The 16,428-nt window shown below is 29.7% G+C and overlaps 1 protein-coding gene and 1 pseudogene across 1 annotated transcript; both read right to left on the bottom strand.

The window, feature by feature from the left end:
* Positions 1-228: 228 nt before the first annotated feature.
* LOC146952965 (2-oxoglutarate-dependent dioxygenase 19-like) lies at positions 229-1,850 on the bottom strand (annotated as a pseudogene).
* Positions 1,851-11,250: 9,400 nt separating this feature from the next.
* On the bottom strand, positions 11,251-13,798 carry LOC146952964 (2-oxoglutarate-dependent dioxygenase 19-like). The gene is made up of 4 exons (XM_085707319.1): positions 13,402-13,798; positions 12,599-12,822; positions 12,027-12,357; positions 11,251-11,814 (listed from the first exon to the last, which is right to left on the bottom strand). The coding sequence occupies exons 1-4, from the start codon at positions 13,648-13,650 to the stop codon at positions 11,566-11,568; spliced, it is 1,053 nt and encodes a 350-aa protein (XP_085563445.1). The 5' UTR covers positions 13,651-13,798; the 3' UTR covers positions 11,251-11,565.
* Positions 13,799-16,428: the final 2,630 nt, after the last annotated feature.

Raw genomic sequence — 16,428 nt, 5'->3', positions numbered from 1 at the left:
TATTATATACTGATGCATTTTTTTTTTAGTGGATGGTGGGATTGATTCTTCGGATTAGTCCGTCTTTAGGTCAGATACCATGTTTTCAAAAAAAAACATTTAATTATAATTCAAATTTATTTATTTTTAAACAAAATAGAATTCAAATTGAAATTAAAAATATAGTAAGTAAAATAAAAGAAAAGTAGCTTTGACAATGCAAAACTAATTGAATTTGCAAAGTTTTATTCACAAATTTTTTTGCACCCCCTGAACCAGGGTCCTGGATACGCCACTGCCACGATCAGTGTGGTTAGGGATGCCAATATTACTCTTGGATTTAGAATTGGGTGGATAAAGATTCATGGCCATCACATCAAAACCTGACTTCATGTTGAATGCTTTTTCTATGTAGCTTTCATCAAACCCTAAGTTTTTTGACACTGCTCTTGCTTGCTCAGCAACAATCCTCATTTCTTTGTAATATTCTTCTATAGTTTTGCTGATGCACAAAACGACGAAAAGTACAGTGAAATTATTAATGGAACATCTTATTAATAAAGGAAGTTTCAAAGCTTAGTACCCCATAGCTACTTTGCTCGGACATTTTCTTATATAAATCTATCTACCTTTAAAAACTCTTTTTCTTTTTTTAAATTTAAATTTAAATCTACAACTTAATTAAAGAAATTCCAAAACTAATTAAAAAACATTTTTAACATTTTTCGATTTATGATTGTTTTATAATACTAGCTTTCAAACAAGCATTCCGTACCCGTTTGTCAACTCTTTTTATTGCATTAACGCATGTAAAATATCAACAATACATTTTATAAAATTTTAGATTTTAATTGAAATTATATGTATAGATGTTTGTGATTTCGCAACAAGATATTTTGGAAGAAGCTTTACCAAGATGTGCAATAACTTTGAGATATTCTCTATTTTCCCCATTATTGGCATTTAGACCCCATCGGATTTTATCTGAGGGGCCCTTTTTACTGTAGATTCTTCTCTCGTCAATCGTTGTTGGATCAAAGTAATCAGAGATTCCATTCAAAACAGTTTTGAGTTATGTGATGGATGACCAGCTGCATGAACATATGAAGTCAAATAAATATATATTAAAAATTTATTATATGATAAATGTGTGAGTTCTAATCACTAAACTATTTGATAAATAAAAACCATTATTATATGAGGGCTGCCCAACAGACACATGGCCTAAAGCCCTAAACCCAATATATGTTGTAACTTGTAATGTTTAAATTTTCATAAGGTTGCACTATATATTATAGACAAGTAATTAAAGAAAAATTATATTTCAAGATAAAAAGATAAGTTTTTAACAGCAGACAACCTAAATAAATAAACAATTGACCTAAGTGTTTGATAAATCAATATCGAAGATTAAGTTCACTCTTTTGTCTTCAATTTTGTTGATAATTCAACTTTTTCTAAAAAGTAGACCAGCACAATCACTATCTTGTATATCCATTTTCTTGTTTATATAAAAATTTGAGGTTCAAGAAATTAATCTAAATAGTTAAATACTATCGTATAGACGTTTTTGCACTCTAATTTCCGATTCAAAATTGAATTTGATCGATAGAGAAACTTACATAGAAGAACCCATATTCCTCACATGCTTGGCCAAGCAATTCAAGGGCAATAGATCTTTGATCAGTGTCATCAGATGATAATAGAGAATAATCAATTATGGGTATTTCTTCATTTGAAGCTAGATAATTATCACTATGGTGGTGTTCTTCCAATGCCTCATGAGATGAAACATTTAAATAAACCGGGGCAGCTTTAAATTCCGGTGGGAAAGAGTGTGATTTGGATACAAATGATGTTATTTGAGCCATTACAAATATAAAGAGAGCAAACAAGAATTCTACCAAAAAGAAAAGAGAGAGAACAATAAAATGTATGAATAATCTATGTGAAGTATCAATTACATATTTATAGGCACGGGTGTGAATTAATACCTTTATAGTTCATTATTGAAAGACCATTAGAACCAACATGGCAAATGACACATGCTATTTGATATTACTTTTCAGGTATAATTATTAATAAATTTTCTCATATGTCATAACGTGTAATGTATATTAATTAATATGAATATATAAACTTTTCAAAAAAAAGGACAAACTAATGTTAGGTGAGTGGAAACTAAATAAAACTTGTATACAATTGGTGAGCCAGTTTTTTCTGTTAGTTCGTTAAGAGATGGTTTAAAAAAATTAAAAGAGAGAAGAAGTTAATCAGCAGCACATAAAAATTCAAAAGATCAGGATAACTTGACTCAAAAAAAAATAGTTTACGATAAAAAAATAAATAGTGGCAATTAATCCATGCTGCTAAAGTGCTCCAAGGTGCTCTGTTTTCTTCTTCCCTTTTTTTTACCTGATCTAAAGTGTAGCAAAATAAATTAAACCATTCATTCTCTCAAAAAAAAAAATTAACCATTCATTTTTTTGAATGAAGAATTAAACCATTCACAAATCCTTCTTTGCTAATATATTATAAATCTACCAATAATCCTACCTTATCATATAGTATGCTTCTGTCTCTTCTACCAATATATAATTACTTATGTCTCGTCTGGTATTATGTTGTCCAAACATATGTACATTATTTATGGAAATTATTAGATGTATTATTGTGATAAAATAAAGTTTATTAAATGATTTCATTTAATAAAATAGCTAGTAAAATATATATTTGGATGGAGTTTGGGAGTCGGAGTTGAGGTGGCGTAGACCCTTTTTTGTTTGGGAGCAAGACTTGGAGATTGAATTCATGGAATGCTTAGAGGGATTAGCCTTTTCTTAGGATGGGGTCTACTAGTACTCGGTTCGCTCAGCCTATGTGGCCCTCTCTCTCTTGCCTCTATATAAGAAGAGAAGATGTTGTGGAAAACTTACTTTTGCCCATCAATGGTTGGCTGCCACATCTCACTATTAAGGGTAAATTTTGTCTTAAATTTACTTTTTCCAACTAAATGATGTCACTTAACTACTATGATGTCATATAAGTACAAAAAGCAATCAGTTTAGTTTATTTACTCTTTAAAGAACCATTTATATTACATGCTAACTAAACAGAAGAGAGGTCGGTTCAAAGGGAAATGAAAAAAGTCTCTTTTACAACAATAGTCTGAAAATCAGACACTACATCAATCCAATACCTTACTCTTATTACATTTCCCAATGTCAATTCAAATTCAAATTTTCTTTTCCCCCTCTTCACTTATTTCAAATCCTATATTTCTATAAGATACTCTATTTCCACATAAAATGTATTCACTCACTTTTTCTCCCACTTTTCATTATTTAGCTTTTGTCTTTTCTCAACATCTTATCTTCAATATCTCTACTTCATATATTTTACCAGAGTGTTGAATGATCTTCCTGTGTCTCCAGCAAACTATAAAACAAGAAGAAAAGCACATGGAAGTGAAAAGAAAAGTAAAGTAAGTAAATGATGAGAAAACATGGGTAAGTGAATGATCCTTTTATATCTTTTTCTTCCATTTCTATTGGATTTTAGAATTCTTGCTGTTTTGAAAAACATATATAACTAATTTGTCTACACAAGAGTTCAAGATTTTTTTTTTTTTTACACAAAATACATGTTTGGACACATTTCTACTTTCATTCATAGAAATACTTTCTTGTGTTACAAAATCAAATGCTCATGAATCTATTCTTCAAATGTACAAATATATATTCTTCAATGTACTGTTATAGATCTTACTACACTCTATCATGTTTTTTGTTGTTGTTAATCTCATTATTTGTCATTGTCATCTTCAACTTCATTTTTTTTAATTGTGGAAATGTTTTTTTGTAGGAAAGTTGAACAATGTTCTCATCTCTCCATCAAACATCAAAGAAACATATGGCGAAATATATGATGAAAAACAACCAGAAAATGTATTTTTCACTTCTATAAGTTTGTAACAAGTACTGTTGTTAGAAAATAAACCTATATATGAAAGGAAGAAAAGAGTTTAGTTATGGTTGTGGTACATATAAAGGTAATCCTCAATAGATGGAAAACTAATTTTAAAAAGTGATGAATTTTAAAGGTAACTACCGAAAGGTGGAGAAGAAAAAACAAAAACCAACAAAGGAAAGGTTTAAGTTTTTTTCCGTGCATAGAGATGAAAAATTATATTTACTTTGTTTGGTTAAAAAATAACCATTAATTATAATTAAATAACAATAGATAAAAAATTCATTTTTTTTTTTTTGAGAAAAAGTTGATGTGTGATGAAAAAAAAAATTATCATAATAAATAATATTATAAAAAGAGCTATGATAATAAAATCCTGATAAGTGTCATTAAATTTTTTGTTTAAGGTGTGGTAGAAAAAAATTGTTGCAAACCATAGATGAACTAGGAGATAAATCCATGTCATGTGACTTGAGGTTAATGAAACTGTTTTTCTTTTCCTTTCTTCAAAACACAACATAAATGGTAAATTTTTATGCAGAGCTATTTCTAGAGATCCAACAAAAGTTACTGTAAAAAAAGCACTATTTTTTGTTATTATATATTAAAAACAAATGTCTGGTTCACATGTTTTTCTACCGAAATTGCAGATATGGAAATAAAAATATTATGCATTCATTGTTTTTACAATTACTTTATGTCATGTAAAAGAACAAATGATACATGATATTTTTTATTATTGTAAAAACAAAATTAAACATGATTTTTTAGATCTAGAAAATCACAAATGTTTTTTCAAATCATGTCATACAACTTCTGTTAGGGAAAATAAATTAAGAGAAATGCAAAAAGTAAAAAACAAATCCATATAGCTTAAGGAGTTTTTTGCTTAATTTATCAACAAAGTTAATTCATCAAAATATGTAACACAAACCAATAGCCAGATGAAAGAAAATGCGTCAAAAATGTCTGAAATTATAGATGAAACTAAAATATTGGGAGAAATGTAAACATTTCAAAATTCAGATACAAATAAAATCAAAACCAAGTATGTACAAATTCAGATACATGTGTAACATATTTAGCAAACAAAATTCACAAATCCAAACCAGATCTGTACTTATCTTTTAATGTCTGTCTCTTACTCTCTTATGTTGTTGCATGCATAAACTTGAGAAGAGATAGTGAAGAAATAGCACCCTGCTGTAAAAGATGTAGAGGTATTGTGCAATTATTCTGGTACGGTGGTGACAATTTCAGTACGGTGGTCACGAAAAATAAGGTCAAAGTTCACAAAGAAACATTGAAGGTGGAAGAAAAACATAGATCTATTTTTTTTTACTTATTTTCAAGATTCCTCCTTTTGTAATTATGATTTGATATAAAGATAGAGGTTGAAGGGAGTATAAAAAATATGTATTTCTTTTGGAAAAAAGGAGGCTGGACGGAGGGGTTGGTGGCCGGAAATAGTGTGTTTAAAAATGAGAAATTGTCAAGACATTTCCTTTTAAAAATCTAATTTGATAGGAAGATAGAGGAGAATGAGATGATGAATAATATATAATTTTTGTTAAGAAAAGATCGTCGGAAGGATGTAGATCTGGTCAGAAAATGGTCGGAGTTGGTGGTTTATGGTGGAGAGGAAACAGAGATGAAGAAAAAATGGTGGTTTTCAAGCAAGAGAAAGTAAAAGGAAATAGTTACAGAGAGAGTAAACATTGATAGGTTTTGTTAAAAGTAAACAATTTATTAAATAGTATTTATTAATAATAAAAATAAATAGAAAAAAAGTTAACATGTCTTTGATGTCTGGCAAACACTTGGGTGACATTATGTTACCGTGACATTAAATCTGGGTCACACAACACATATTGCCACATAACATCTAGGCCACACAACACATACAACACATCTGGGCCACACAACACAACACCTTTGTGTGGCCCAGATTTAATGTCACGGTGACATTATGTCACCCAAGTATTTTCCTTGATGTCTTGATGTGTGATTCTAAAATCACGTGTGAGGATTTGAGAAAGTGAGGTGTCATGATGAAAATTAGTAAATTTTATTAATTGAGTTAATTAATACTCATTTAGTTCATTTTTAAATGTCCTTTTGAAATAGTAACTCTAAATTAAAGAACTTTGGCAAACATACGCCAAAATTATATAATTTTTCCGAAAATACTCCAAAATATGTTAATATAATTTTTATTTGGAGAATATTATATAACTTGATATTATTATTGTTTAAATTCATATAAAAAAATCCCAAAAATATTAAAACGTTTTTTCGCTTCTAATATTAACAAACTAACATTACAGGTTCCAAATCATTTTTTTCCTAAAAAACACTATGTAATGTACTATAAACGTTTCTAAGATAATATATGTTTCCTAAATTGTACTATGTTCTCCCGTGTATCCAGTTCTACAATTAAATTGAACCCTCATCAATAAAAATGCACGGGATAAATGAATGTTGTCTAAAATTTCGTAAATATATAAAATGCATGGGAGAAGTGGACTGAACCCTCATCAATAAAAATGCACGGGATAAATGAATGTTGTCTAAAATTTCGTAAATATATAAAATGCATGGGAGAAGTGGACATTAGTAAAATTTCAGAATTAACTCAAATGTACAAGATAAGTTGACACTGACTAAATTAACTTTGATACACGAGACAAATTGTCATTTATTAAAAACAATTCTTGATAAGACTTTTATACTATTTAGAATATCACATCACTTTAACTTTATAATTATATCGAACCCTCATCAACTAAAATGTATGGGATAAATGAACATCGTCTATAATATCGTGAACAAATAAAATGCATGAGAGAAGCGAGCATTGACTAAAATATCAGAAGTAACTCAAATGCACGAGATAAGTTATCACCGACTAAATTAACTTTGATATCTGGGGCAAGTTGTCATTTATAAAAAATTGTTCATGGTAAAACATTTATACTATCTACAATTTCACCTCTCTTCAATTCTACAATGATATTGAACTATCATCAACTAAAATCCACGATATAAGTGAGATTGTCTAAAATATTGTAAATAAAAAAATGCACGGGACAAGCGAGCATTGACAAAAATTTCAAAAGTAACTCAAATGCACGGGATATGTTATCAATGACTAAATTAACTTTGATACCTGGGACAAGTTCTCATTTATAAAAAATTGTTCCTGATAAAACGTTTATACTATCTAGAATTTCACTTCGCTTCAATTCTACAATGATATTGAAGTGTCATCAACTAAAATGCACGAGATAAGTGAGATTGTCTAAAATATCGTAAATAAAAAAGATGCTCGGGAGAAGCGGGCATTGACAAAAATTCAAAAGTAACTCAAATGCAGGGAATTGTCACTCCCTAAATTAACTTTGATACACAGGAGAAGTTGTTATTTACAAAAAATTGTTCTTACGAAAACATTTATACTATTTAGAATATCACCATGGTTCAATTCTAAAATATATTGAACCCTCATCAACTAAAATGCACGGGATAAATGGATGTTGTCTAAAATATTGTAAATAAATAAAATGCATGGGAGAAGCGATCATTGAATAAAATTTCAGAAGTAACTCAAAAGCACGGGATAAATTGTCATTGACTAAACAAACTATGATGCACAAAAGAAGTTGTTGGGGGGAAACACCTGGAACAAACCAAGCTGGTTAAGTATTATAGACTTCTACATTTTCCACTTTTCGTTTATAACTTTTGTTATACCTATGATAATTATTTATAATATATTAACTTCGTCTAATATATGATTTTTCTTATGCAGAAATTACCACGTGAATTTGCAAATTTCCTGAAGCACAACATATGCGACAACCTAATTCTATGTGGAGACAATGGAGAAAACCAAACTTTAAACATCATTGTCAATAATGATCGCAAATTCACTACACAAATTGGACCTAAGTGGAATAAATTCGCCCGAGCTAATGAATTCCGACCAAGATGCACTGTCATATTTAAATTTTCGATCAATAATTGTTATGTTTGTGATGTATTTCATGTAAAATAGGACTATATATGTGGGTTATTTTATATTAGTCTATTTATGACTTTGTATTCCTAAGATTTTACCAATGCATTAACATTACTATCAATTCTATTTTCTACATTATAATTGAAATTAAGTGTTTTCTACTTATTCCTAGAAGTATAAATTATATAATCAATGCGATTTAGTTTATTATAGCATCAAACATCTTTTGATACAATAGCATCAAACATTTAATACACAAATAATTGGACAACACATATAAATAATTCACATAAATAAATAATTAATTTACAACAAAACTCTTATACAAATTAATGATTTTTTACAAATATCAAACGTTTACTGTACCCGTGCGTCAGCACGGGTTTATTACTAGTATGATAGAATTTGTTTTTTGCTTTTGAAAGATCTGAATATTTCACATTAATGCATGGGTTTACTACGGTTGGACATCACTATAATAATCTCTTTAAAGTTCACATTTCTTAGAATGAGATGAACACAATAGCCTTTTTGTGTCAGATTTGTGGGGGGTGTGTGGAATAGGTGGATCATTTGTTTGTGACCTCTGGGGTTGTTTCTAGGATTTGATATTATGTGTGTAAGTGGTTAGGTTAGGAATGGGTCCTTCCAAAGTAATTTGATGGGGTTGTTTCAGGGATTGGTCTCGTTAGGGAGTAGGAGTAAGGATATGCTAGGTCTTACTTTAGTCTGGTGATAGACTTTTAGCATGTGTACTAAAATTATCAAAGTAATAAATCAAAGTTCGTATCCACGAGGATTGGGTTAATTTCAAGTTAGCAAGAAGGTTATGATCTCGGATGTGTAAAATTGGGGGGTTGCCCTAGGCAGTTGGTTTAAGTGCAAAAAAGTAAGAAACTTGTAAAATTGTTTTGAAATAATAGGAGAAATGGGATCAGGTGTCGAATCCTCAGAACACGACTGTTTGGTAAATTGCACCAAAATTATATGAATATTTTTACGATGATTTACAAAAGTAACACTGATCAATACCTTGAGTCAGAGTCCTCTTTTCAGATTACAACCCTTAATTCCTTTGGTGGTCTAATATTCTTTGAAGGTTTTCAACACATTAACCTATTATCACAATTAAACGATTATCCATTCCTAGACTAATCATGTTTAATTGAACAATCCAATTAGCTCTAAGTTGAAAGATATGGTCAGTACTCATTCATACTTGTGAATTCAATTTACATATGATCAGTATATAAAAAGCATTAAGGACAATTTAATTGAATAAAACTATATTAATATTCATATGAAATAGTGTTTCACAACTTACATGGTTCAAACATATCCACATCAGAATCATCTCCAGACCTAATCTCTAATGATTTAGCTATTCATAATTAAGATTACCAATAACATAATCAAATTAAGCATACTAACAGTTGAAGAACTAACTATGAGTTTTGAGGAATAGCCACCTCTTCAGACTTGCGCACTCAAATTTGTGCTTCAGATTTTCCAAAATTCAAGATCTGTGACAAAAATCGTTTCGCAACTACCAAATCGTGACACGATGTAGTAAATTCAATTTCTTGTTATTTTTCTGCTTTTTGCACCTTTAGGCCGTCTAAAATTGTTACCAACTCAATATAAACATCAAAATGAGTCTAAAAAAAATACGTAATATATAGCATGTCATCATCTGGCACGCAAATGTGTGGTCTATCTTAAAAGCCCGAAATAACCTTATTTTTGTAAATAAGGCTTTTGAGGTTGATCACATGATTGACAAGGTCCAATTTCAATCTTGGAAGTGGTTCTTTGGTCAACACCATTTTCCCCATTGTTTCCTTTACGAGTGGAAGCTAGAGACAATTCTTTATTGGCACCAGGAATGTTCGGTGTTAGGGCAGAGAAGGATATGTGCTTTGGGAGTTTAGGTGGGGCCCAGGTTCTGGTTGTTGCCCTGGTTGGTGTAGGCCTTCTGGCTCTGCTGCTTCCAGGAACCATGTAGTTAGTTTTTTTTTTTTTTTTTTTTTTTGTGATCACCTTTTGTTGTGTTTGAGCTTTTGGGGTCTGCTTTTGTTTCTTTGAGCTTTATGGTGTTCCTTATTTTGGTTTTTATGACTGGAAGCTTGGTGGTGTACTGGTTCTTGGAGACCCCCCATTTACATCTTGCATTAGGGTTACTACAAATCCAGGATCAGTGTGGTTAGGGATGCCAGTATTTTTTTGAAGAATTTTGAATTGGGTGGATAAAGATTCATGGCCATCACATCAAACTTCATGTTGAATGCTTAGTTTTCATCAAACCCTAAGTTTATTGACACTGCTCTTGCTAACTCAACTACAATCATTCTCATTTCTTCGTAATATTCTTCTATAGTTTTTCTGATGCACAAAATAACTAAATGTACAGTAAAATTAATTAATGGAACATGTATATCAGTATATTAAGGAAATTTCAAACCTAACTACCAGGCCACTAACTAGTTATTTTGCTCGAACATAAATGAATCTAACTTTAACAACTCATTTCTTTTCAAATTTAAATTTAAATATACACCTTCATTGAAGAAATTCTCAAAGTAATTATAAATTGTAGTTAAACATTTTTCTATTACTAATTTGTCGTTAATAACATTTTTTATCAAATTCAAATTTAAAACTTACAACATTAATATTGAAACGGAAATTAACAAGAATTTAGATAACAATGAAAAAAACAAAAAGATGGACACATCAATGTCCGTCTTTCCGCTAGCCACTAAATTTTACTTCCTCCGTTTCACAATACATGTCTCTTTTGGAGAATAATTTTGTTTCATTTACTTGTCACTTTCAAGTTTCAATGCAACATTAATTATTAGTTTATCAATAATACTCTTACCTATTTATTGGAGAGAGATAAATAATAGAATAAAATAATAAATTAATAAGGGTATTATAGAAAACACACAATGAATTACATCAAAAATAACAAAATTTATTTGATTTCTTGATATGTGTAATTTCTTCAAAATCGACAAGTATTGTGAAACGGACGGAGTATATAACAGTGGATGTTGGATGGCCTCATGTTAGTATTGAATGGCTCTATTCTCTCCCATGAGGAGAATTTATGGTTGTGGAAGCATGACACAAATAGGGTTTACTCGGTTTAATTAGTTCGGAGTACATGGTTCTCTCATACGTTTATAGGAATCCAAGACTGAGGACTATAACCAACCTTCCATGACTCTTGCATATGCAAGAGTATTTTGCTAGCAAGATACAAAGTTAGAACATATAGTAAATCATTAATTATTTATTAATAAGTGACAAATGGTTATTTTACAAACGTCTACAAAGGGGATTGAACTCTATCTCTTAAGATTACAAGACTAATACCTTATCACTAAGCTATAGGTAATATACTCTCTCACTCTCTCTTCAACGAGATCTCTTGTTCCAATAAAAATTCTTATCACATGAAATCCATATGATATCCACATAATTTAGTGGAATATATTTTTATGATGAGATCCATTCGAATTCTAATCAATATATGAGTGTATAAAAATAAGAGTATTTATTTATTACAACTTCTAATTATTATAACATTACACTAGCTTAATCTGCTCAAGCGATGATTCCACATCAATCTCATTGCCCCCATTTGCTTTCAAGGATTCTTTATAGGTCATTCCAGTGTAATTTTGTGGATTTTCATCATCAACAAATTCTGTACTTGGGACAATGAATTTGTCTAACGAAGGTCCATGAAGAGTAACAACAGAGATCCTTTGCACCTTGTTCTTGTTAACAATAACTCGATGGACATGGCTCTTATATTTTCCATTGGTTAAGATCTAAAATAAAACAAATCATTAGTGACGAAGGGTTATTATTATTCAAAAGACTAAAATTATTGGATTGACTCTTTGATTTGTCATACATGTGTGTGCAATATCAATAATTGATTTCTTTATTATTGGATGATATTATTCATTTTACATTCTAAAGTTTCCAAATTTTCCAACATATATAGCTAGGAGAATGAAATTATTTCCAATAAAGGTACCTCAAGATGATCACCAAGCTGAATGAGTATAGCATGATGAGGAATAAAAACATTAATCCACTTTCCTTTATGTGATAGGATTTGGAGACCCCCATTTACATCTTGCATTAGGGTTACCACAAAACCAGGATCAGTGTGGTTAGGGATACCAATATCACCTTTGGCTTTAGAATTTGGTGGATAAAGATTCATGGCCATTACATCAAACCCTGACTTCATGTTGAATGCATTTTCTATGTAGTCTTCATGAAACCCCAAGTTTTTTGACATTGCTCTTGCTAAACCAACTACAATCTTTCTCATTTCTTTGTTATATTCCTCTATAATATTCCTGATGCACATCAATAATTTCATTGTTAAATTACACAAATTGTTAAAATTATATTTTTAAATACTTAATTATACTTTTGGAAGAGTCGATCAAAGATGAAAAATAAATACTAATTAGGACTAAAATTGATATACTTAATTAGGATTATTTGTCATGCATGAAAAAAATATACAATTGATATACTTAATTAGGAGGTAAAGCTGTAAGATTTACCCTTTCTTTTAAATTATTGTGTATATACCTTAGACTTGTTGGATTGGAAGGAACATGATCCTTAGGATGTGCAATAACTTTGAGATATTCCCTATTTTCCCCATCATTAGCAGTTAGGCCCCATTTGATTTTATCTGATGAACCATTTTTACTGTAGATCATTCTCTCCTCAATTGTTGTTGGATCAAAGTAATCAGAAACTTCGTTCAAAATACTTTTGAGTACAACATCTGGCATGTGATGGTTTACTAGCTGCATGTATATATATGACATAAACATAAACATATATTTAAACAAGAAGGGCTTTTCCAGAATCTTTTAGTGGATAAAAAACAATTATCTAAAATTTGTTATATGCAGGGCTGGCTCAACAACATAACATGAGGCCTGAACTCAACATGTGTTTTATTTTTTTTAAGGGAAACCCAACATTTATTTTAATTTTATAGACAACTAATTAAATAAAAATTATATTTCAAGTTCAAAAGACATTTTTTTTAAGCAGACAACGTAGATAAATAAATATTGACCCAACATGCACAATCACTTCTCATATATTCATTTTTCTGTTTATTAAAAGAAATTTAGGTTGTAGAAAATTATCATTAATAACCTAAATTTTTTACTAATACCAAAATATTACACTATAACTTTTTTTTTTTTAGGAAGTTACAGTGTAACTTTTTTTTTTTAAAGAAGTTACATGTATTAAATCATTTAAATAGGTCTTTATCAGAAAAATATCACTTAAATAGTTAGTTAAATACTATTAGAAAAATATCATTTCAATACTATCGCTTAAAGTTGTGTTCAATCGTTGGAAAAACTTACATAGAAGAAGCCATATTCCTCACATGCTTGGCCAAGCAATTCAAGGGCAATAGATCTTTGATCAGTGTCATCTGATAATAATAGAGAATAATCAATTGTGGGTATTTCTTCATTAGAAGCTAGATAATTATCACTATGATGGTGTTCTCCCAATGCCTCATGAGATGATGCATTAAAATAAACTGGGGTAGCTCTAAATTCCGGTTGGAAAGAGTGTAATTTGGATACCAATGATGATATTTGAGCCATTACCAATATAAAGAGAGCAAAAACAAATTCTACCAAAAAGAAAAGAGAGAGAACAATAAAATTATTTGTTATCAGTAAAACTAATTAATATGATGTTGAATATGAATAATATATGTGCAGGATCATTTACATATTTATAGGCGTGGTTGTGGAATACCAGAGTTTATAGCTCATTATATAAACACAATTATAACCAACATGACAAATATATTTTTGGTAAATACACAACATGGAATTTGATATTACATTTTCAAAAAAGGACAAACTAATGTTGGGTGAGTACGTAGAATCTAAATAAAACTTCTATAAAATTGACGAGCCAGATTTTTCTGTTAGTTAGTTAAGGGAGAAAGTTAGTTGGCTCATTTAAATTAACTAGTTGACATTAAAAAATATATAATGGCAATAAATCCATACACCAGGACACAAGGGGAAGGAGTAGAGGTTAGTTATTATTCTACGGTCCTCTGTTTGTTTGTAGGAAATTAGATCATTCATATATCCGATTTAGCTAATATATTATAGGCTAAATTACACCAGAGGTCCTTTAAATTATTTAATTGTAGCTTTGTCAAGACGTAAAATTCTCTCTGAATCAATTTTGAATTCAGAAACTTTTCCTATTTTGATATCCTCAATAACCTTTTCAAATGAGGATCTTTATCTTGAGTCGCCTTAATGTTGTCCACCAAAGAAGAACGAGCTTGAAGAGTTGCTAAAAGTGACACTGTATTAGTGGTTTCGAACTTAACTCCCCTTGCAACAAAATTATGAAATTCCCTCACTATTGGTCTCCAGATTTCAGCTATATGCGCAAGGCATCCGCAACAAAATTATGAAATTCCCTCACTTCCTAAAGATTTTCTACTCAAGGCATCCGCAACCATGTTTGCCTTTTCATGATGATACAAAATTGTACAATCATAATCTTTCAAAAGCTTCATCCACTGCCTCTGCCTCAAATTCAAATCTTTCTGTTCAAAAATATACTTAAGGCTCTTATGATCAGTGTAAATTTCACATATCTCACCATATAAGTAATGCCTCCAAATTTTAAGAGCAAAGATCACTGTTGCCATTTCAAGGTCATGTGTAGGATAATTTTGTTCAGATTTGGTGGCTACGTAGTTTATTGTGATGCTTTTAATAAATTGATCTTTTAAGTTTTTTTCTGTACCGCTTAGGTCCTTTAAGTTAATTAATTGTAATAAGTTAGTCCATTAAGTTTGGTTGGTAAGGGGGAACACACTTTTTGTACTCTACATGTTCTCCGACGGAGATTAGCAAGGCCGGGCCTTAAGGGCTGTAACAAGGCCTCAAAATTTTGTGGCCTAATTTTTCCAAAATAAGAAAATTGACTTCTGGTAACAGACGAAAACTCTCACTAAATGTAAATTGTTAGTAGATAAAAGTTCATTATTATTTATTCAAGTTGTATTCTTAGTTTTGAATATACCTACCATTTTATCCATAGGTAAAGTAGCAGTGGATCCAGGAATTTCAAAAAGTGGGAGCACTATATTTTATTCATTTGAAACATTTAATGTATATTTGAAAATAAGGTTGTGTTATTGTGTCAAGTTTGATATAGGTGTTGACCAAGAGAGAAATATTGTATTATAAGTGTTGGTCACTTGATCAAAATGTCAACTATTACTATATGTATTACATAAAAATAAAATAATAAATACTTTGTTCAGGCACAAGTTCACACAAATATATACATGCATCTATCCCTAGGTAAAAGATAAACAAGAAAATGATGATTCTTTTTAAATAAAATATAAAATATAACTCCTTTAAAAAATATTGTGTTTTGCCTAATGTTATTTACAATTTAAATAAAGGATGTCTCTTTAAAAAAAATACATTTTTTTTATTACGGTTCCATCCTTAATATTTAAACAGGACCTTCAATTTGATTAGGTCAGCCCTAGAGATAAATCAACAATAAACAATGATGGAAACATCCTACATATATAAGATAATAATCCAAAAAGTATATCCATCCCTCTTGTTTCATATTAGTTTTGTCCATATAAATATTCTAACTATTAGTTTTTGTTTTCACAAATTTTCCTTCGATTTTTGGTCCTTCCAAAATTCTACATCACCATTTTTTGTTTATGCTTTTAAATCAACTCATGTGTATTTTTCAAAATTTTGTATAAGTTTTTGCATTAATGTTTCGAATTAAATATGATTTTTTTTATGAAAACGAGAATTCAATATGAATTTTAAGTGTCAAAAATATTAAAATTTCAAATTTAACTAAAAATTAAAATTTTGAATGATACACATGAGTTTACTAAAAATGACGAACCAAAAGTGGTAATTTAAAACGTTTGGAGGGCCAAAAACAGGAAAATAAATTAGGATGACTAAAACGAAAAGTTGCGATATTTATAAACTAGGAGGACTAAAACCAAAAGTTGTAATGCAAAATTTTATGATAAATAAATTTTATTAACTAAAATGAATTTATCAATGAAATAGTTAGTAGAATAAATATTGCATTAAGATATAAAAGTAAAAGTATAAGTGAAAAAATATATAATTAATATTCTAAAATACTCACTCCGTTTCAAAATACATGTTACAGTCAACCACTGCACACATGCCAATACACAACTTTGACCATTAATATTTTTAATTATATATAATAAAAAGTTATAGGAATTAAATATTTTGAAAATATTCATTGAGACAAATCAAACAACATCGTACTTGCTAACATTTGTATTTTTATATTAGTTAAAAAATATGGTCAAACTAAGT

Source organism: Medicago sativa, chromosome 1, assembly GCF_051527215.1.
Source record: "Medicago sativa cultivar Bolivia chromosome 1, Bolivia_mono, whole genome shotgun sequence".
In the NCBI taxonomy this organism is placed as follows: domain Eukaryota; kingdom Viridiplantae; phylum Streptophyta; class Magnoliopsida; order Fabales; family Fabaceae; genus Medicago; species Medicago sativa.
Note: the sequence above shows the minus strand (reverse complement) of the source record. Positions and strands in the feature narration are given on the sequence as shown.